The following is a 23,523-nucleotide window of genomic DNA, read 5'->3' as shown; positions in this document are numbered from 1 at the left end:
TAGTAAAGACGTGGACTATTTTAGCGTCGTCTTTACTATCTTTTTGGGCCTTAAATGTGGTAATTAAATGGCTGTCTATGGAGGGGTCAGAGCGCTCTCCGATTTCATCCAAAATATCTTAATGTGTGTTCAAGATTAATGAAGGGTTTGGAACGATATGAGGGCGAGTAATTAATGAACTATCCTATTCTCAAGATGAACTAGTTGCTCTTTAGCATGCATATTAGTATGTACTTATAAATTAGTACTATTAGACTGCATGATCATATTCTACATCTCTTAATCCTATTGAAATCCTACCCAAAACCTACCGAAACTTAACCACTTCCTTAACTATTAATATGCAGTAATTAGGAGTTTATTGAGGCAAAAGTTATAGTTAATAGTGAGAATTAGACCATAATCTAACGTGTGGCCCAAACTATTATATAACGCTCACTGCTGTAATCAGATTGGGCAATATGAGGGCCACGGACTGACACTCCCAATCACGGCCGAGGAATTACGTCTGAAAGACGCCTTGACCGGCGCACAGTCCTGTGCTTGATTCAATTGCACTCTTGCATTCCTGCTTTCCGAGGGAACTTCCACTAACCTTAACAGAATTTCCAGAATCTCTTGTGTGTGTAATGAAAGTAAATCAGAACTAATTGAGGATATGAGTTTCCATATTTGATTCACAACAGTCCACCCTGGTTGGAGATGATAGGAGTACAGGAAGGCCATTGGTCATTGGAATACACTTCACAAATCCAGATTTTGCCCTGATTTACAGTATGGATGAGTTGACATCAGTTGCTGAAAGTCAGATCCAGTCTGCAGATTTGAGTTAACAGATTTCACAGAAAATCATATTTATGCTGGGCACAAACTATCAGAGACTATGATTCCATCCAGTCGGAGGATTTTAAACGTGTGAGCCCATTTTAAAACACACCTATAATACACCTGGTGCGACGCAAGTGTTTTCTGCTAGTTTCCGACGCAGTTATCATTTTCACGTCTAGCACCATATAGACGTAAATAGTAAATGCACTTGCATCTTTCTGTTTGCCCATGGGCATGCTGGTCTGAAAACGAGGTGTGTTCAGGCGCATTGTTGGCGCGTTGCTATTTTGAGGCAACTGAAAACAACTGCACCATTCATCAACAAAAACCTGGTCTAAAGTCAATAGTGCAGTATTTTTTTGCGGTATTTAAAGGGCGTGTTAGTAATATGCGCCTATAGGTGGGTGCACAATGCACGTACACTCTGCTTGTTACACACACAGGGATGCGCAGCAGCACACAGACATTTTTAAATATGAAAAATAAAAGGATTCCTCTCTGGAGAAGTGTTCAGTCTTTCTGCTCGCAAATTCTGCATCTAAATAGTGAATCCGCCATGGTTAGGGTTGGGTACACCGTTCACATTTTAACCGGTATCGGTACTGATACCTGAAATTCGGTACCGGTACCCTACGGTACCTTTTTTCTGTACTTTAGGGATGTTTACATCAATAACTGTAAAGAACCTGTAAGTCATTTATAGAGGTGTTATTGACATTATGCCAGAGCTGCACTGGTCGCTGTCTGCCATTGTCTGTGATGTTTGTTTACTGTAATATTTACTAGTAAATAGTAGGCTACTAGGTACTTAATTTAATTCATAAAAACAACCATATTATTATTTTTTCTTTTTAATTTAATTTCTATGAAAAGATTTCCCACAAATGATGTTATGTATTTTTGAAGACATAAGACATTAATTTAATTTATCTTTTAATTTAATTAAGCTTTTTTTGTCAAACAAAGTTCTGCACAACTTTAAAAAAAAAAAAAAAAAATTAAAACATGAAGAAAATCATTTATTTAGTACTTAAAAAATAAAGTTTTGATAATTTATTATTATTACATTAGTGTTAGTATTATTATTACATTGAGACGTATCTAAATTATACTGTACAACAGTCATTTATTTGTCAAGTTAGCCAAACTTTTATTTTGACGGGTTGCCGTGAAGACCTTTGTGTTTCTGTGTGTTTATGATATGACGATCTCAACTCAAATGAAACGGTAAAATGCTCATGAAATGACTCAGTGGCTCTGGAGATGACGTTCGTGCGTTTATGTCCTCATATGAGAGGCAGAGATGGAAACATGCGACCGTCACGCGCGATTCTGAGTGAGAGTGTGTGTGAGGTAAACCCATAGACTGTAAACCGCGCTTCTACACATTCATTCACACAGAGACATGCAGGATTCGTATTTAAATGGTCTTTTTAAGTTGTAATATTCACAGACACTAGTCTATATCACCAGATGCGTTCTCAGGTACCAAAATTTGGTACCGATTGATTTAATGTGAATCGGTACTCGGTAGTACCAACGTAATTCGGTCGTTGCCCTTAAAAGTACCGGGTTCGGTACCCAACCCTAGCCATGGTGCAAGCGCAACTGGCTTTTAAAGGGAATGGGAGATGACACTCTGATTGGTTTATTGCATGTTACACCCAAAACACACCCATTACTCATTAAGAGTACAACCCTTTTGGACCATGCGCCTGGTGCGCCAACCATTTTTTCCGTCATTAAACTAGCAAAAGTGGATTCGGACATGCCTTAAGTGCACCTGCGGCATGAGCTTCTGGGGCCAGTTGCATAAACTAAGCCATTATGTTAAGACAGTGTCTTAAGATCTAGTATGAGCCACTAGCAGTTAGGCAAGTGGCATTTAGTCTTACTTTTCATATCAAATTAGGCCAGTCTATGTTTTTATGTAACTGATTTTAAAAAATGATGAACAGTCTTAAAGAAAAAAATGTATGTCTAACTTGTAAAACTAGTCTTAACGGTTTATGCAACCGGCCCCAGATCATGCACTCAGACCATTAAAATAGGGCCCATATTGTTGTTAGGCGTGTATATATATATATATGTGTGAGTTTGTTTTTTTCAGAACAAATGTATGCAATCCTCAGTCATTGAGTATTATGCCCAGTGTTACCTTTTACAAAGTTGTCAAGTGTATGATGCCGTGCATTTTAAAATCTGCTCAGATTTTGAAAGTCGTGTAGTGTATTCCAGCCTTAAGGCTATAAAGATTTCCTTTTGCTTTATGAGGGCATATTTAGGGTGACTGTACGCTGCTTGGGTGATATACATGCCCTAACAGGCTGGAGTCAGCAGCAATCTGTTACTCTGACTGGCCAAGTAATGGGATTGAGAATCAATGTTTCAGTGGCAGTGGATGGTGTGGCGTGCGACAGGAGACCAATCAGTCTCCCGTCCTCAGTTTCTTGGACATATAGAAGGACATGGCAAAGTCATCCGGATTATAATGGTTCAGGGCAGTTTGCTTCATCACATTACATAAGTTTGAAAGTCAAGTGCTGTTTTTAAGGTTAGGTCTGTATTAGTCTAATGTATGCTAATCTAATGCTTTGCAGTACAGCACATCATTTTACTGCGTTGCTAGTTACTAGTGTAGTCCAATTTTACAAAAGAATAATGAGCTGATTTTTTTAAGATTAATAAAAAAGATTAAAAATCCATTGCAAATTCATACGTCTTTAGTTTGATCGATTGTAATGATTCACTCCCTCACTGAACTGGTTGGAGCGATTGCTCTCTGAACCTTGCATCATTAACTTTTACCATTACCGTATGGTAGCTTGTGAGACTGATTTACACTATCGTTCACAAGATTGGAGTCAGTTTTTTTTTTTGAAGAAATCAATACTTTTATTCAGCAATGTTGCATTAAATTGACCATTAAATTGACCAAAACGTTACAAATATTTAAAATATTCAAATATATCATGGTTTCCACAAAAAAATATTAAGCAGTACAACTGTTTTCAGCACTGATAATAATATGAATTGTTTCTTGATCATCAAATCATCATATTACAATGATTTCGGAAGGGTCATGTGACACTAAAGACTGGAGTAATGATGCTGAAAATACAGCTTTGACATCACAGGAATAAAATCATATTTTAATAAAAAAAAAAAATTAAATAAAAATTAAATAAAAAATTACTATTTTTTCCTCAATATTGCTTTTTTACTGTATTTGCGATCAAATAAATCCAGCCTTGTTGAGCATAAGAGGTTTTCAAGAACATTTACAATTCTTACTGACCTCAAACTTTTGAATGGTAGTGTAAAATCAGTTTATTATTAGTTAAAGATAGTCACAACTGGGTTTGTTGAAATAAATTGTCTTTATTTAACAGAAAACAACAACAAAAAATCACTTTAACATAGAACCAGAATTGTTATGTGGAATCTGAACCAGAATCTTTACATTCCTCACAGTTCCCATCCCTATGTTTAGGGTTGTTGTGTTAAAGAAGGGACCACATCAAAGCATTCAAAGTTGGTCTGTTGGGGCAAAGCTTCTTGCTTTTGTTAAAATTTGTAGCCATGCTGCGTTCTGATGGTTATTTACCATGCTGGGTTCTCAAAACCAGGCTCTATTCATGCATCCTATAAATCCACATGCGTCACGGATGTGGTTGGCCTGGAACTGTCTGTGAACTGGTCTTTTCTGCTCTCCGGTCACAACAACAGAATCCTCAGACGCTGTTAGAGGATGATTGCTCAATACTTCAAGGCCTGCCTGTGGTTTGTGACTGTTTACTCCAGTTATCTGTAAGTTTGATTTATCCCAGACACTCTCTGATCCAAATTTTTCAAGTGTTTTTGTTTTAGATAATAAACAAAATAAAGACCCCTCACACACCTGAATGACTAAGTGGTTGTGTTGGGAAAATGTAACTTATGTGGAGTGAAATATGTAGTATGCAATAAATAGTTAAATTATCATTAGTAATAATCAAAATAAATGATTCCGGCATGTAATGAGCGTTACACGCTGAAAAAGCTGCGAAATGTGGTGCAACAGTCAAAGATGATAATTTAGTCCATATTTACATAAAAAAAACATTAAAAAGCTTACTGTCACAGCACAGAGTAATCACGTCATCTCTGTAAGAACTTGTAATGATTGGCCCAAAGACTTTGATGATTGAATAAGTGCAATTCACATTTATTCCACAATGTCTGATACACAATGATAAAGTGACATTTCACTCATAGTTACTGCAGGCAGAAAACAAAAGAATAGAAAGAATCATCAGCAAAACTTGAAATGGCTCAGAGATTTACTGCAGAGCAAGAACTGAACACAATCAAATATTACTGTCACTTTCACTTGATGCTGGATCTGGTGAAGAAGCTGTCAGCGCTCAAAATAATGATTTTGAAGATGTTGAAAATGATAGTTTTGAGAATATGTTTGAGATGGTGAATATGAGGCAGATGCTGAATGTACTGGGAAATGAGCTCTGACGAGGACAGTGATGATGGTATCAAACATCTGCTCAAACTGAACCCTTACAAGCTCCAAAAAGAAACGGAATATGCTTCATTTTATTCTTTTGTAGTTGTTATTCTAATTATCAGGAGAGTTTTATATTATTGCGACAGGGAGAGATCAATAGTATAGTCGCTATTGACCCGAATATGTAATAATGATTGCCGAAACATTCATAGATTTAAGGTTTAAGATGGATGCTGGAAATAGATGCTGCTGCTTTCTTCTATATTTGTTCTCTTTTGTGTGATGAAATTTAAGTTTGAGTGTTCTCTGCTGTGAACATGCTGCTTTTGTCTACAGATCAATACTGAGTTGATAGACCTCTTATTAATGGTGTGAGTCTACATCTTCTGTTGCTTTGCTGAAGAAATACATGTGCTTGTCTTCAGTAAAATGGCGATGGAAGGTGTTTGGATTGTGCACCTGTGCACAGAATCAGCACCATGGACAGGGTCATGTCTAAATACGAGATTTATATTGAAAAACATGGTGAATTGCTAAAGTTCAGATTCAAAGGAAGGCAATTCAAAAGCCCAAAGCTACATTTCAGGCCTCTTCAGAACCATAAATAAAATCAATAAATTTACAACCGTTTCCTGAAATACATTTTCCTGAAATACAAAGCTTCTCCAATGTCATCTTTTGAAGTTCCTCTATCAAGCCATAAATCTGTTTCAGAATTTTATGAAGTCCATGTGAAGTAAAAATGGGATATTATCTGGAGAAAAATAGAGACAACCCTCTTGAGTAGTGCAGGATGCTGCCTTTGCTGTCCTTCTGGTTTATGCAGACATTGTTTTCTCACAGTGCCGAACAGTTTTACGCTAAGGAACACAAGCCCTGAAGCACTAATAAAACAACAACACTTGAAGCGGATAGTCAGGGACACCACAATGCTTTAATCCGACCAGGACACCTTTTCAAATTTCATTCTTGTTAAGATTTGTTTTACTCCACTAAGTAATTTCCATTATATAAGAAGAGAGCAATATTCCCAGTGCATTGCATTTGGATATGCTTATTGGATACATTTAATATACTTATTTTAACCTCGTCTGTCTGTATAAGAAGATGTGCTTTTGTACATAATTCTATGGCTCGTTTCCCAAACACACACATATAGTTGAATACACTCGACTTCCTCTTACTAACAGATGTGTTCATGCAGTATTTAATGCACCACCTCTTCCTGACCTCGTCTGGTTGAGTGCTGCTTGCCATGTGAGGCGGCCTAGAAAAAGACTGCAGTGTGTTGATGTCTTTTGAGAGGATGTGGGAAGATTCAGAACAAGACTAAATGAAACGCCTTCAGTACAGGTACATTGTAGGTGTAAAATCTAATAACGGTCGAGGGTAGTTAAGGTAAATTTGTTGAAATACTTTGGAAGAAAGCTTTCAGTACACACTACAAAACACTCGTCAACCTTTCAAGTTTTTCCAGTCTCAGAGAAAGAGCGCCATCATTGTCATTCTTTTAGTTATGCACACTTTTTAAAGTCACAACTGTAAAAAAAAAAAAAATAATTAAGTTTGTCATCACAACTTTTATCTCAACTTAGATAATTAATGTGATTCAGATAACATGTTTTGAGTTTCTATTTATTAAATCAATCTCCTTTTGCTGTATTATTTAACTCAAAATTGTAAGGCAACCAGTTAACTTACTTTTTTAAAGTTAAATCAACACTATTTTTTTACATGCTTGAAATCAAAAAAGACCATTCTTGTTTTTTATGGAATATTGCTGTATTTCATATATGACACACCAATCTTTGTCACACCAATCTTTGTGTAAAATGCACATCAACAATACAAATATTTTTTTGTAATTGAAATGAAACTAACATTAAATTCAATATAAATATTAAATGAAAAATGTTGGCTTGGCAACTACTGAAATAAAAAAAAAAGTTTAAGTAGAAGTACTAAAATTACTAAAACTAAACCTGAATATAAAAATAAATGTACGCTAAATAGAAAAATAATAAAAAATAACTAATGCACATAGCGAAATTACTTAAACTAAAATAAAAAATACACTGATAAAAAAAAAAAATCTGCTTGATTTTCTTAAAAAAAAAAGATTTTTTTTGCATCATTTTATTACGTAGATCAAACAAGACTAGCCTTTGTACAAACGACTTAATGTCTCTGTCTTTTAAAGAAAATTTGCACATAAAGTAAACTAATTTTAGCATTTCTCTGGTAATTTTTGGTGTGTAGTTGAAGTTTGCTTTGTACTCAAACAATATGAGTAAGGAATAATTGACTCTGGGCCGTTGAATTATTAGAAAATTCGCGGTCACAACGCGAAGCGGAAAATTATTCCACTTATACTACGGTTACCACACCTCAAGACATCGATCCGATGATATATCATCCGTTTTTTGTACTTAAATCGCTATTGTGAGTAGGACTATTTCTTCCGCGTCTCATCCAACGGCTCTTTTGCTAGTTCAGAAACTTAATTTTAAAGCTGGTAACGGAGGCTTGAGCTGTTGATAGCATTTTACTACAGTTATTAATGAAGTTATTAGAAAGAGAGAAAGAGAGAGAGAGAGAGAGAGAGAGAGAGAGAGAGAGAGAGAGCGCAACGAGCGAGCGAGCGAGCGCTTGTGTGAATTACGCCGCATTCACACAGGGCGTCGGCGTCAACGCTTCTCGTTTACTTTGAATGGGTGACGTCATGCGTTGACGAACTGAATTGTGGGTTCCGTTGCGTCGCTTCACTCGTGTTGCAAGCGGCAAAAGTTGAAGATTTCTCAACTTTTCAAGCGCCAACGCAGGCGTCCTCCAATCAGATCACCCTATGCAAATATCCTAGAGCAGACGCTAGCCAATCGCGTTTGTTTAAAACACCGTTGAATGAAGAGTGAATGAAGAGTGAAGAACGATCTTTAGGCTATCTATGTGCGTCTCTAAACAGCGCTGTTATCACCTAGCTAGTGAAAAAATGTCATGTGTAGCCTTTAAGTTGCTACACTATATAGGCTAACAACTGATAAAATCGTCAGGGCAGCGCTGACGACACCTTTTTGTGCAAACTGTAGTGTACGTGTGCGAGCACGTGTGATTTCAGTAATGAGACAGAAAAGCTTGCCTTTGATGTCTGCCTCCGTTTATGTTGTTTTTCATCTGGACTGTCTAATACTGCTGCCGCCCAGTTGTTAAACGTTTTATATTCACCGTAAACATTAAGATTTACTTTAGGAAAACCGTCTGTCATGTTGTTTTTTTTAGTCCTGTAATTTCCAGTTAACTATGCGAAATGATATGGAACTGTAATGCGGTCAAGAGAGCTGCCTGGAACTACGTTCGCTGTGCGTTTCCCAGAAAATAATTGCACACCTCAGAGTGTTCATCAGCCAATCAGATTCAAGCAGTCAACGGCCCCGTAGTATAACACTGAATTAAACCACACTTTTAAAGTGTATGAATGCTTTACTTAGAAACATCTAAGTAAATAATTCAATAGATATTGTGTAGACACCATATCCACATAATAGAAGTAACACGGCACCCGAACATAGAGACCTCAATACTTGGTACACAATACGCAAATGACGTAACATTCGACGGATCGTTTTTGAGTATGAATGTGTCATTTTGAGTAGAACTAAATTAACTAAAGCTAACAACAAAAGCAATGATAAAACACTAAAAAAAAATTATTCAATCCCCAGTGCATGATGGGAACACCAGTATCAGAAAAGTTGAGTAGGTTTACTCAATTTGATAACATTAGCCACGTTTACATGCACACTTTTTTTTCATTCCGATTAAAATCATTCCGATTGAAAGATTCGGTGGACTGTTTACATGAGACGTTATCTAAACCGATCTGGTGTTTACATGTGCTGACTTTCAGTTGGAATCATTTTGTGATATGCGCACACAGTTTGTCTGCCGCATCAGATTCGTAATGTTAATATCGTGGATCAATAGTTCTGTGTAGGTAATTTTTATATTTATTTATTTTTCTGTGGGCGGACATGCAGTAGTTTAACCTAATGTATGTCCTATACAATGGCTATTTCAAAAGCTGTGAATGATGAATGCGGAATCAAAATGAATTAAATTAATTTATTTTGAAAAACAGAAAATGAACAATAAAATGCACCCAAATTATTAATAAAAATATAGGATGTACGGTGAAACATGAATGAAAGCATTCAAGACGTGCTCAGCAAGACTATACTAAACGCATAGATATTTCAGATGATTAAGGAAAGATACCATAATCACAAAAGGTATAAATATTAAGAAAAGTAATTCAAGTAGACTGTTCATTGTTTGTTGTAAAGTGTAAGAATCACCTCAGAAAAATAAATAATTCTGTCAGACGCAGTTGAAGCCTATAGGACAAACGCTGTCAAGATGAGATGGTGTAGCCAGGCTATGTCTGTGTCATTATTCCAACATCGTGTTCATAACATGTTACGAAATAAAAAGTTTAATACCTCAGAAAAATTAACTTTCCTCTCTTGTCAACATGGTGTGAGCGCGGCACACGCTCTTCAGTTGTGGAGGCGCGCACGCTATATATCACGTCACAGAAAGACGTAGCCTACACTCAAAGTAATCGGATCAGGTCGTTTACATGGTGAAATTTTTCGTTTGATCGGTTCATGAAAAGCTTTATCCCACCCTTCTCAAACTGATTACAATTTCATTCAGTTACTTCATTCGGATTGGACTTTTTAACCGATTACAGTGCTCCATGTAAACGCACCTATTGATATTTACGCTTTAATTTCTACAAGCTTGAATTGAATAGAATTTACTTTGTTGTTTTTTTTTATTCTTGCCTGAACTAACTTTTTCATGTAGAAATTACATTTGTTTTTCTGTAGTATTTACTTCTCCACAGAATCATTTGTATAAAGCTTATTCAAAATATTCATAAATGCTAAATAATATTAAAATAACACTGCATGACATAAAGCAAGAGTCTTATGATGAGCTTCAGTAGTGCACTGAGCATGTGCATGTTGTTGTGCAAGAGAAAAGAACTGTCATTAGTCAAAATGAGGAAATACACAGGAAAGCGTGTGAACAGGCAGCTGCATGAGCGAGATCTTGAGGCCATTCGGGAGGAAGAGACATGACGTTCTTATTCAATGTTAGATTTGTGTTAGATGTTTTTTTGTATGTTTGGCTTCCAGAAGATAATTATTTGTGTGCATTTCTTCCTTTGGGATGGCATATGGCTTAAGCATATTTAACAGTGTGAGTCTGTGTGTGCGTGCATATGTGTTAGTTGTATAAATGTGAGTTTCAGTTTTAAATTTGTTTGAAATGTTTTTTTGTCTTTGGATGTTGTTTTCTTATCTGTGTCACACATTGTTCCTGGGAAGGAATGCTTGCAAAAAAACACAATGCCTGCCTCCTTCCTGAATATGAGTCCCGGCAAACACACACTAGTGCACTAAACGTCACTGCAGATACACACACACACACACACACACACACACACACACACACACACACACACACACACACACACACACACACACACACACTAGTGTACTAAACGGCACTGCAGATACCCTGCACTAAAAATAAATGACTTTGAGTAATTAATCATGAATTATCCAAGGATGAAAACAACCCAACAAAATTGGGGATCTGGTGAAAGGGTCGGTTCCTAAACCTAGGGCCTCATTTATAAAATGTTGCGCATTTAATCTCACGATCATTTCTCAAATGTATGTGTGATTCAGAGAACGAACGTACGCATAAAAAACTTATTCTGGTAACTTAGCTACCAGAATTTATAAATTGTGAATGATCTTTTTTTATTTTTTTATTATTATTTTTTTATTTAACAGACAGACATACAGACCAAAATAGTGCAGTAACGAACAATCTAGTAATTCCATAATTCCAGAAGTGAAATAAAAATGTGTAAATGTTTAGGTGTGTGGGTGGGTGTAAGTGTGTGTGTGTGTGTGTGTGTGTGTGTGTGTGTGTGTGTGTGTGTGTGTGTGTGTGTGTGTGTGTGTGCATAAGCAAAGTAACCATTAATTATTTATTACCATCTTCATTACCATCACCACCACCACCACTCCTCATTACCATCATACTGCCATCATTGTATTAGTAAAAAAAATTAAAATTGTGAATGATCTTGAAATTGTGCACAGTTGAATGGTTTCACAGAGTGGAAAGAATTGCTTAGATTTGTTATAGTCGCATTTAACAGATTAGAGTTAGGTAATAATATAGTTCACATTATGCATGCTGTGTGGATGATGTCACAGGTTCCATTCCCCGTCGATGACCTGGACGCTAGACAGCAAAATAGGTCACTAGATTTTGGAACAGATTTGGAGCTAATTGTGTCTTTGCATTTTATATATTTTCAGTGAATGTTCGCCTCTTGTAGATGTAAACAGCTCCAGAAACAAAGCTTCTGAGACGGGGCACTAATGATTACTCGCACCCCATCAGCCATCACAGCCATGCTGATTACTGTGGTTAGGAAAACCATGGGTTGCCATCTGTTCCAAACTAGTGGTTCGATGCTTTACACACCATGAAAAAATCCACTTACCCTCCACCCTCATTCAACCTTCACAAAAAAACATTCCTTCCCCGAATCACCACGTGGTTCAATGTCTTCGTTCTCTCTGCTGCTTCAACACCCAATAGCAATTTGGCAATATAGTTCCTCTCAATCTCTCTCTTTCGGTGGGTTTTGTCGACTCACTCACTCAGTGGTTGACAGAAGGCAGCTGTCAGCATCAATTCTTCTTGAGGGTATTGAACAGACCACAGCACTTTTACACTGATTCAGCATTGACTGTTTAATGAAAATAATGTTTTTGTTTGTTTGTGTGTTATATGAATAGGCGATGATAAGACCCTCCTGCAATCTGTATACTTATTATGTTCTTTGCAAATAGTGCTGGGCGGTATGACCAAACATTTATATCACGGTATTTTTCTAAATTATACCGGTTTCGCGGTACATTTAGAAAAATTCCACATTAGAGTTAATACAGGTTGGCAAAGCCCCACAAAATGATGCTGTGGGGAGACAACAACCACGAGGTGAGGGCACCTTAAGCTTTTTAAAAATCTAAGCCTAAATAACAACAAACTGCCAAAACGAGGGAGAAACAGTTACTTTTTTGTCCATTCTTCTCTGAATTGTCAGTCGATTAACTTACATAATTGTCCTCGGTGTAGCAGCCTCTCAAACAGTGTTGCGCTGCGCCGCGTTCCGAAACGTTGTTTAAGCGACAAATAACGTTATTGCGGTATAATCAAAATTCATATCATTACAAAAATAAACACCGGTATTCGGTATGAACCGGTATAGAGATTGCGGTTAGAATGTTGCTAATCTAACTACAATGCATAAAAATACTTTTAACATTAAAAGTCCCGTTTTCATTATATTTTTTATATATTTGAAATATAACCAAATATTCTTAATCAAACTCTTGCTTTGTCTACCATCCTGCACTGATTTTTAAAAGATATGTGTCAATATTAAAAACTGATAAATGGATGTGGTCGAAGTAAATAAAAAATAACTTAAAAAACTAAAATCATTCTAATAAATAAACAGTCTGTCACTTGCACACACATTTTAAATGAGCAATATCACACTCGTAGCAGTGCAGTATGGCTGTATATCGGCACGTCCACAGGTAAGCACAGTGAGCTGATATACAGCCATATCGCACGGCTACGAGTGTGATATTGCGTTTATACAACAGTTCGACGGCACAAGGGAGTAAATAAATAAGAAACAACAACTGAGTGTCTTTAAAAACCATCTTTTGTGCGGAACTACTTCCTTCAACCACGGATTCAAATCTCAAGTTGACAGTTTAACAGTTGAGCCCAAGCCTCCGTTGCTCATTCTAAAACGTCACTTGAACGTCGTCACATCATTGAAGCTTATTGTATTATGTAGAGTAGAGTATTATTAGAGAGAGAGAGAGAGAGAGAGAGAGAGAGAGAGAGAGAGAGAGAGAGAGAGAGAGAGAGAGAGAGAGAAATCAACTAAATGAGTGTATTACCTACATCTCTAGATGATATTCTTCTGGTCAATCTTATATTCATAATCAAAAAATCCGTTTGAATGTCCAGTGAGGAAAGCAATATGTTTGTCTTTGTAGTTTAAAATGTTAAGGGTTCCCCTAGCTAGTCAGTGCATATGTAAGTTGCGTCTTATTGTTTACAACCTTGTTTCATCCTTTCAATATAAAAGTCTTTGCTACTCACTCAGAAATATAATCTTTGCTGTCATCTAATGGTGAAATAATGCTAACTTTCACTGAAGTCAAAATCACAATCACAAACGGAACCTTTCTCAATACCAAATACGGCATGTTATTTATATAAAATATTGTTGATTGAATAATAATATTTAAAGCTGCTGTCCGTAACTTTTTTTGTGTTCAAGATTTACAAAAATTATATAATAAGAATGTACAACATGAATCCATTTTCCAAACTGTGTTTTTGTCTTACCCTGAATCATTATGGTACACTTATAATAAGTGTTTATATTGGGACTATCAGACCGGTCCTATCGGACCTATCAGACTTCCAGACCGGTCTGGTAGGAACCGCTGCGGAGGAGCACAGTCACTGCATAACTCGCCATACACATAAACAGAGAGAAGTAGCTCCGGCTGTTCTTCCGCAAGACCAATGCAGTTCTGTTTATTAACCACTAGAGCGCAAAAAGTTACGGACTGCTGCTTTAAATAAGCATTAGCCATTATAAAAGTATAAGATGTTTGTACAAATGTACAATTACATTTAACAGTGTTAAATTATTAGCATTTAAAAAAAAAAATACTTGAATTAATTTTAGATGATGGCAAAGGGGAAAAAATAGGGGAAATAAGCATGAACAATTGAATATCCAATATCGACTGCTATATGTCCAATATCCAACTGAAAACATTTCTAATATATTAGTTACTGATATATTTTGCAAGAATATATGCTATGTATATTAGAAGGCACAATAGTACAATGATAGAAAAATGGTACAAAAGCTGGGGCGGTCGCCATTCAAAAGGTATTAATAAATACCATTTAGATAATGTACCTTTAAGGTGGTTATATGTACACTTTAGGGGTAAATAAGGTACAAAGGTGTTCCTTTTTAAAGGGTACCCAGTTACAGCTTTTGTACCCTTTCTCTTCCTGAGAGTGTATGCTAACTACTGGTTGGATCATCTTTTGCATTGGGAGCATGTTCATGATGCCAATGCCCAGCAGGCACACAACGTCATAAAACGTTGATATTTGGTTACATTTTGGTTGCGACATCAGGTGACCAAAATTCAACGTCAGCTCAACGTCTAATACCAACGTTAATTTGATGTCCAATATCAACGTCAGCTGATGTTGATATTTAGTTGTTTATAGGTTGTGTTGTAAAGTAACCAAAATCCAACGTCCCAAGCCAACATCATATTGACGTCAGATTCTAACATCATTAGACGCTGATCCTTTGTTGGTTTTAGGTTGTAGTATTAACTAACCAAAATCTAACGTTGAGCCAACGTATAAAGCCAATGTCATATTGACGTCAGATACTGACATCATGAGGTATGATGACCAAAACCCAACGTCTCCTTGATGTCATAATGGCAACGTCCACACAACGTCAGATTCTAACATCATTAGACGTTGATATTTTGTTCATTTTAGGTTGTGGTATTAACTAACCAAAAACCCAACGTCTCCTTAACGACGTAATGGTAACGTCCACACAACGTCAAATTCTTACATCATTATTTTGTTAGTTTTAGGTTGTGGTATCAACTAACCAAAATCCAACGTTGAACCAACGTCAGATTGACGTCAACATCCAACGTTGGACGGACGTTGCATTTTTGTTGAAAATGAAAATCAGGTTGACGTCAGAACCCAACGCCAATCTGACATTTTGTTCTGACGTCAACCCGATTTTCATTTTCAACCAAAATGCAACGTCTGTCTGACGTTGGGGGTCCAACGTCAACATGACGTCATATTGAGATCCGGTGCCTGCTGGGTGTAGGCTGATCACTACGTTTTATAACAGAGCCAGACTTCTTGATGTTCCATTGATGTTCAAGAATGCCAAACTAGGACAAATGTGAATCACTCCCATCCCACCCCATACTAGGCACAATATTCTTCCCTAAAGGCCACTTGTCCCTCTTTTTGTCCTGTTGTCTTAGATGCACTCTGCTCTTTATCAGTGTGTAAAGGTCAATACTGTCATGGAGCTGAACGAGTACCTCCATTAACGTTCCAGTGCTCATTGTTCATCCTCTGTTTCCTACTGATTCAGGCTTGTCCACTGAAGCAAATGGAGCTGGATCTTGCTATTTAGAGCGAGAGAGGGACAAAATGTGCTACCCATCCAGATGATACCAAGCAACACTGCCTGACCTGCTAAAAAGTCCAGCAGAGACCTGCATGAATTCCATGTTGGTCCAGGCTGGTTTAATCCTGCTGTTCTCAATAAAAAAATCAGGACTGGTTCACCAGGAACCAGCATCCCATATTGGTCCCAGCAGGGTGTTGAATAATGTTCCCTATCTAGAACAGTGATGTTATTATCAATAAAACTATTAAAAATGTTTTTGATAATTGATAGAAAGCTTAAATAAAATAAATTATATAAATGTAAGATGGAAATATTTAAACTTAAAAAACTTAAAGATTTAATAAGTTTAATAAGTACTAAAATTACTAAAACTGAAATAAAAATAAATTAAGCTAAATAGAAATATAAAAAAACACTAATAAAAATTGACAAAAGCAAACTTTTTTTTACTAAAACCTAAACAAAACTGAAAATATAAAAATAAAAGCCTAATATTAATACATTTTCAATACATTAATAAATACTATAACAGTTTATAAACAATTACTCAAATAACAATGGTTTGGAAGAATGCATCAGTTTTATTTTAGTATCATTGAGATATATACTATTACAGTTTTTAATAATATTTTGAATCAATTTTTATTTTTGTTATATTTTCTGTTTTTATTTTAACTTTAGTTAAAGTTTTACTAATTATGCGTTTTTGTCATTTTTAATTATGTCTATATAGTTTTTAATATTTTTTATTTCAGTTTTAATTATTTAGTTAAACTAAATTAAAATGAGAACTATGGGAACTAGCTGAAATATCTGTTAATGTTTAAAAAAAATAAATAAAAAAAATGTGTTAACTATAATAACCCTGGAACACATTCCCTCCCTTAAAGGAGGTTTTATTGCAGTGGTGTCAAGATTGGCACATTACCAACTCTGCAAATCTGGCACCTGGTCACAGAAGTGAAAGGCATTGTGGGTCTGTGTGACTATGCTTGCATGCTTTTAAAGTGTACAAACACGAGGGAAAGAACAGCTCAGCTGGACACTGATGCTGTGCTGAGGCATGAGAATGAAGAGTGTGTGTATATGAGAAAAACAGCAAGAGAGAGAGAGATGGAGGCTAAAAATAGGGACACAGGTGGCCCCCCTCCTCTCTGTTCTTCCTTCCTATTAGGCATCAGCGAGATTGGGGTCCAGCATTGTTAAAATATGCTCTCTCGAAGACAGTGTCCACTCATAGCAGAGGACAAGGCGATAACTTATTGATGCCACAACAATGTTGTGCCACGGCTTCATAAAGCCCAGCTCTCGTCCTGAATGGCTCCTGGCTGATGAGTTTTGGAATTAATGTCCATGTCTGAAGGTCTGTGGGGAGTCATATGTCTTTTGGACAACTTGCTTCTGAATCCAAGGACTACCGGGGTTGTTTTTGGTAGGTTTTTTTTAACATTCATCTGCAGAGAGTAAGTGTATCAAAGAAATACAAAAGAGTTATTTGAAGAGTTGCGATAATGATGATGAAATAAAGTTCAATGGTACTTAAATAAATTAAGCCCTAGTAGGGCTTTTTATAAAGTAAAACATTATGTGTCATAATAAGAAAAATCATAATGCTTTTGTATGCTGTGCTGAATATTGCAACAGCACTTTTCAGTCCTGACCTAGAGGGCTCTCCTTCATCAGCTTTCTTATTCACAACGGACACATTCACATTTACCCATTACCCTCTCAATACCACTGCTTCACCAACTTAACTCCTGTGTAATAATGTTCTGGAAAATGGATCACAGTCTACTCTCCCTTCCTGTTTTTGATGTGCTGTTTCCTTCTCTGTAAGCTAAAATAACTCGCTGCTTCATTTCTGGTTTAAATAATTCAACTTGACTTGCTCATTTCCTTCTTTTGCATCGCATTTGACTCAACTTCCATGCCTAATACCCTACAACTTTTAATTATTTTGTCTTTCTAAGGCAAAATAGTGCCTTGTAATTAGGCCCGGCGCATGCTTATAGGCAAACTAGGCAGCCGTCTAGGGTGGCAGCACAGTCAGGGCGGCAAGTAAGAGAGAGATTTAATTTAATTTAATAATTATTGGACATTCGTTTGGAATTACTGCAATTGCATCAAATCCCCATTATCGCCCCATTAGTTATTCTAAATCTAAATTATTTTTCCTTCGTACTTAGTAAAACCACTTCCACCCCCATCCCAATATTACAGCGGTATCAGCCTACATGCAAAACACTGATGTACATCCAAAAATGTCATCAAAACGAATAAAACTATCCGGACATATCCAGAATACAAAAGATGACGACTTTTACTGCTGGTGATGACTAATGATGGCTTATGCATGTGTGTGTGAGAGAAATCGGAGGAGAAATCATGTAGCTCACCTTCCCATGTGCGTAATATTTATATACGCTATATATTTATATTTGTACAAATTTTTATAAATTTGAGCTGTGCATGCGCAAGTGACAGAATATTTGGAATACGAGCACTGCTTGCACACTGCGTGCGCCATTTGCTAGAGCTCCACTTTTGCACTTGTGCACGTGCAGAGTGTGCACACACTCCTAAGGGTCTCAACATGCCTTGGGGCCGGTATGCCAAAGCAATGGCATCCACAATCCAATGGGTCCTCCTCTGTTTGGAGACAGCCTTACCCTTCTGCTATCTGCCAAAACAGATAAAGAACTGCTCAGAGTTTCTGAAGCTCTTGGTCCCTAAAAGAAGGTAGAGGAACGGTTGAGGCACATGAGTCCCCAACCCTCTTGATGAAAGTGAGCGTGATCAGGAGGGCCGTCTTTAAAGAGAGGGCACTTAACTCTACTGACTCGAAGGGCTCAAAAGGAGCTCCCTGTAGGCCCAGCAAGACTACAGATAGATCCCATGAGGGATTAAGGCTTGGCCTAGGAGGATTTAACCACTTCCTTAATGGCGCAAGGGCAGCCTAAGCAAAATTTGTGAAGATGTGAGGTGATAAGGACAGCCCTAAAGGGAGGACCTTGTACTGGTATGCCTGACCCTCAAAATCAAACTGAAGAAATTGTCGGTGTCGAGGCAAAATCGAGACATAGAAGTACGCACCCTTCAGGTCTATCACTGCAAACCAATCCTGTTGGCGAACGCATGTCAGAATGTGTTTCTGCGTTAACATCTTGAACGGGCCTGCCAAAGAGAACACTGCCGAACCTGGCCAGGCGCTTGGCGAACTGAATCGCGTAGCTGAGTCTCACTGTCCTGATGAGCCAGTGCGATGGGTTGGGAAGTGCTAACCAGGCCTTCAAACACTGCATGAGCGGCACTAGAGGAACGACGTTCTTGAACGCAGTGGGGCGTGAAGCAGAGCGTTGGTCGCCATGTCGGGAAGCCACGTGTCCCAGTTCTGTGGCGGTTGGTGTACCTTGCTCCATAAGCCCCAACTGGAACCCGGCCTGTGATGGTTGAGGAAGCTGCATGTCCTTTAAATGCTCCACACTGACCTGGAAGGAACGGTGCATTCCACACCTCCTGGGTAAGAGAAGCTCCTCTCATCTCTGGGTCGCTAATCTCAGGGGCGCTTCGAAGACTTCTTGGGGTTCTTAGTGCTCACCTGACGAGCAGGCTGTGACGTTTTCCTGCGGGCAGCTCGATGCTGTGGCTGGGCTGTGGGCTGACACCTTTGGCGACCAGTCCAGCCGAGTCCTCAGCGTCGGAAGGCATAAACCCGCCATCCGATGCTGCTATCAGTAGTTTGTCCTCAACTGAAGTCCAGAATTAAAAAACAGGTGCATCAAAGTCATCTGGGTGCTCCACCGGGCACAACGTTAAAGACAAGGAACAGGAGGCCTGTGGGGATTGACCCAGCGGAAATGCACTTGTTGCGCTAGCCATCATGGCCGTGTAGATCGCAGAAGGACCGGGACGAGCAACTGAGGTGACTCCCTCTCTTACCAGAAAAGAGAATCACGATTGCAGCATTCTCGCAATGAGGTCATGTGCCATCCACAAATGCTGTCTCAGCGTGGGTGAGACCTAAACACTTGAGACAGCGATCGTGACCGTCCGAGGTTGAAAGAAATTGGCTGCTTCCAGAAACACACAGGCGGAAAGGCATCTTTAAAAAGACACTCTCCATGTGTGCTTGCTCTTTCAGAGGAAAAAGGCTCTTTATAATAAAGCTGCTCTATTAGGCTTGCTGAAATGCCCAGGGGATCTCTCTCTGCACTCATTCGTGCCCATTAATATACAGAAAGGATACATTCAATTTATAAAAAGTGACAGTAAAGATATTTATAATGTTACAAACATTTCTTCTTCAAATAAATGCTGATCTTTTGAACTTTTCTTTTCATCAAAGAATACTATTTTGAAGAAATGACACAAATCCTTTAAAGGGCAGTATGTATACTATATATATATATATATTGCCAAAATTATTGGGACACCCCTCCAAATCGTTGAATTCAGGTGTTGCAATCACTTCCATGGCCACAGGTGTATAAAATCAAGCCCCTAGGCATGCAGACGCTTCTACAAACATTTGTAAAAGAATGGGTCGCTCTCAGGAGCTCAGTGAATTCAAGCATAGTACTGTGATAGGTTGCCACCTGTGCAATAAGTCCATTCGTGAAATGTATTCACTACTAAATATTCCACGGTCAACTGTTAGTGGTATTATAACAAAGTGTAAGCAACTGGGAACAACAGCAACTCAGGCACGAAGTGGTAGGCTATGTAAAATCACAGAGCGGGGTCAGCACATGCTGAGGTGCACAGTGCACAGAAGTCGTCAACTTTCTGTCAATAGCTACAGACCTCCAAACTTCATGTGGCCTTCAGATTAGCTCAAGAACAGTGTGTAGAGAGCTTAATGGATTGGGTTTCCACGGCCGAGCAGCTGCATCCAAGCCTTACATCACCAAGAGCAATGCAAAGCGTCAGATGCAGTGGAGTAAAGCACACTGCCACTGGACTCTAGAGCAGTGGAGACGTGTTCTCTGGAGTGACAAATCACGCTTCTCTGTCTGGCAATCCAATGGATGAGCCTGGGTTTGGCGGTTGCCAGGAGAATGGTTCCTGTGTAAAGTTTGGTGGAGGGGGGATTATGGTGTGGGGGGGTTGTTTTTCAGGGGTTGGGCTTGACCCCTTAGTTCCAGTGAAAGGAACTCTTAATGATTCAGCATACCAATACATTTTGGACAATTTCATGCTCCCAACCTTTTGGGAACAGTTTGGGGGTGGCCTCTACCTGTTCCAACATGACTGCACACCAGTGCACACAAAGCAAGGTCCATAAAGACATGGATGAGTGAGTTTGGTGTGGAGGAACTTGACTGGCCTGCACAGAGTCCTGACCTCAACCCGATAGAACACCTTTGGGATGAATTAGAGCGGAGACTGCAAACCAGGCCTTCTTGTCCAACATCAGTGCCTGACCTCACAAATGTGCTTCTTGAAGATCTGGTCAAAAATTCACATAAACACTCCTAAACAATGTGGAAAGATTTCCCAGAAGAGTTAAAGCTGATGTAGCTGCAAAGGGTGGGACAACTCCATATTAAACCCTACGGATTAAGAATGGGATGTCATTAAAGTTCATGCGCATGTAAAGGCAGACATCCCAAAACTTTTGGCAAAATAGTGTGTATATATATATATATATATATATATATATATATATATATATATATATATATATATATATATATATATATATATATATATATATATATATATATATATATATGACATTCTTATATATTTATATCTTATATATATATATATACATGACATTCTTATATCTCTTAGTTAGTTTTGGATTACCCCTGTAATTAGTAATATATATATATATATATATATATATATATTACTAATTACAGGGGTAATCCAAAACTAACTAAGAGATATAAGAATGTCATATATATATATATATATATATATATATATATATATATATATATATATATATATATATACACACTATTTTGCCAAAAGTTTTGGGATGTCTGCCTTTACATGCGCATGAACTTTAATGACATCCCATTCTTAATCCGTATATATATATATATATATATATATATATATATATATATATATATATATATATATATATATATATATATATATATATATATATATATATATATATATATATATATATATATATATATATTACTAATTACAGGGGTAATCCAAAACTAACTAAGAGATATTAGAATGTCATGTTATTACATGGGATTAGGCTACTTATTATATTTTATAGTAATTAGTAAATGTACTGTAAACCTTTATAAAGTAACCCTCCATCTCAGATGAGAGATTAGGTGTAAAGCGGCCACACTGCACCACTGTGAGTGTCCTGCTTAGTTAGAGGACGTTCACACAGCACAGGTTAACAGCAGCCACAGCACCTGAGGCTTTCCTCAGTCACTCTGTGTTTAGCAGCACCTCTTGCATTGTCTGTCATCTGAACACAGCAGTGGCTACCACAGACTCTACGGGCCCTATTTTAACGATCTGAAACGCAAGTGTCAACGCGCGAAGCGCAAGTAACTTTGTGGGCGGGTCTCGGCGCTGTTGCTATTGAGAATGAGGAGATGTCGTCACGACACAGCGCCCCGCCCCCCTTCCGCCATTTTGGGGGTCTGCCCGCCAGGTAATGGATTCGGATAGAGACTGGAGAAGAGATATTCTGATGATTACTATGTACATAGTTTTCCAAACTCAACTGAACATGAAGTTTTAATCCACCCAAGCCGATCTGAGAAAGCAGCGGCTGGTAAACGTACGCCATTATTTCACCACAGGGTGTCAGTCATGGTCTTAACTAGTGAGCGCGATGCTGAAGTGTGAGACACTTGATCAATACGAACCTTTATTTATTTGTATTAAACATGTTGATCACTATTCTGTCATTTTTCATTGTCAGTCATTTTACTGTATGTTATAAACATGTTTATGCCCAAAACGCTTAATTAATATTCAAGGTAGTTCTAGTTGACTGTAATTTTCCTCTACTGTGTGCGCATCACTGTTTAAGATTAATTCAATATTTAACATTGTTAACGTTACATCCATTTAAGGCACGTACCGAGCATTCATTCTACTTAAGAAGGCTGGAATAAAAGCACCGGCGCACACAAACGATCATTTAAATGTTTAGTCAAATTCATTTAAAAATATAAACTCAATAGGTATAAAATATTATCAGTAAGAGAAAAACACTGCTAATGATGACGGCACTGGACTGCTGCAGGATAGTGGGGAGATATATTTATTATTCAGAATGCACAGGAAATATATTTATAGAAACATTTCAGTGCAAGGTGGTTCGGAGTTCTGCCGTGGCAGCTCGTATGGGTCAACGTTTTTGATATCAGCCAGCTTCTCTAAATACCTCAGCTTGGCGCTGGTAGTAAATTTCTCCCTGTAAGAGACCTCTTCTTCTCCATTTCTTCTAAGTTTTCTCGTAATTTCTCCGCTTAAACGCCGCGATGATAATTCCTCGAGCCGTCTTTCCTGCTCTGATCTCTGTATCGCTCTTACAATGTTACCCCTGGCAACCGATAGCGTGGGATCCCAGAATGGTGTAGGGCTCAGACTCCGCCCACGACCATGACGTATCTCCTCATTCTCAATTTTCCCGGCGGGATAAATGGCTCTTGCGCCCGGCGCAAATCTAAAATGGGTTGGTCTGAAGTAGCTTCATTATTCATAGGTGTGGTTTGGGCGTAACGTGAATAAACCAATCCGAGCGTCATCCAACATTCCCTTTAAAAGCAGGTGCGCAAGTTCCATTATGGATTGCTATTATGGC

At 37.9% G+C, this 23,523-nt stretch overlaps 1 protein-coding gene across 7 annotated transcripts in view; it reads left to right on the top strand.

Moving 5' to 3' along the window:
- The window catches only part of aatka (apoptosis-associated tyrosine kinase a), a 65,287-nt gene that overhangs the window by 2,647 nt on the left and 39,117 nt on the right, over positions 1–23,523 (top strand). The window contains exon 1 of one of the 7 annotated variants that reach the window (XM_079829393.1): positions 16,918–17,151. The exons of 4 other annotated variants lie outside the window; for them this stretch is intronic. In XM_079829393.1, coding sequence (XP_079685519.1) covers positions 17,067–17,151 — 85 coding nt within the window. In that variant the 5' untranslated portion in view covers positions 16,918–17,066. Of the gene's footprint in view, positions 1–16,917; positions 17,152–23,523 lie in introns of those variants that run through there. 2 more of the 7 variants (XM_079829399.1, XM_079829398.1) reach the window with 2 other exon arrangements.

Source organism: Gobio gobio (assembly GCF_949357685.1).
Source record: "Gobio gobio genome assembly, chromosome: 1".
Taxonomy (NCBI): domain Eukaryota; kingdom Metazoa; phylum Chordata; class Actinopteri; order Cypriniformes; family Gobionidae; genus Gobio; species Gobio gobio.
This window is presented reverse-complemented; position numbering and strand designations above follow the sequence as displayed.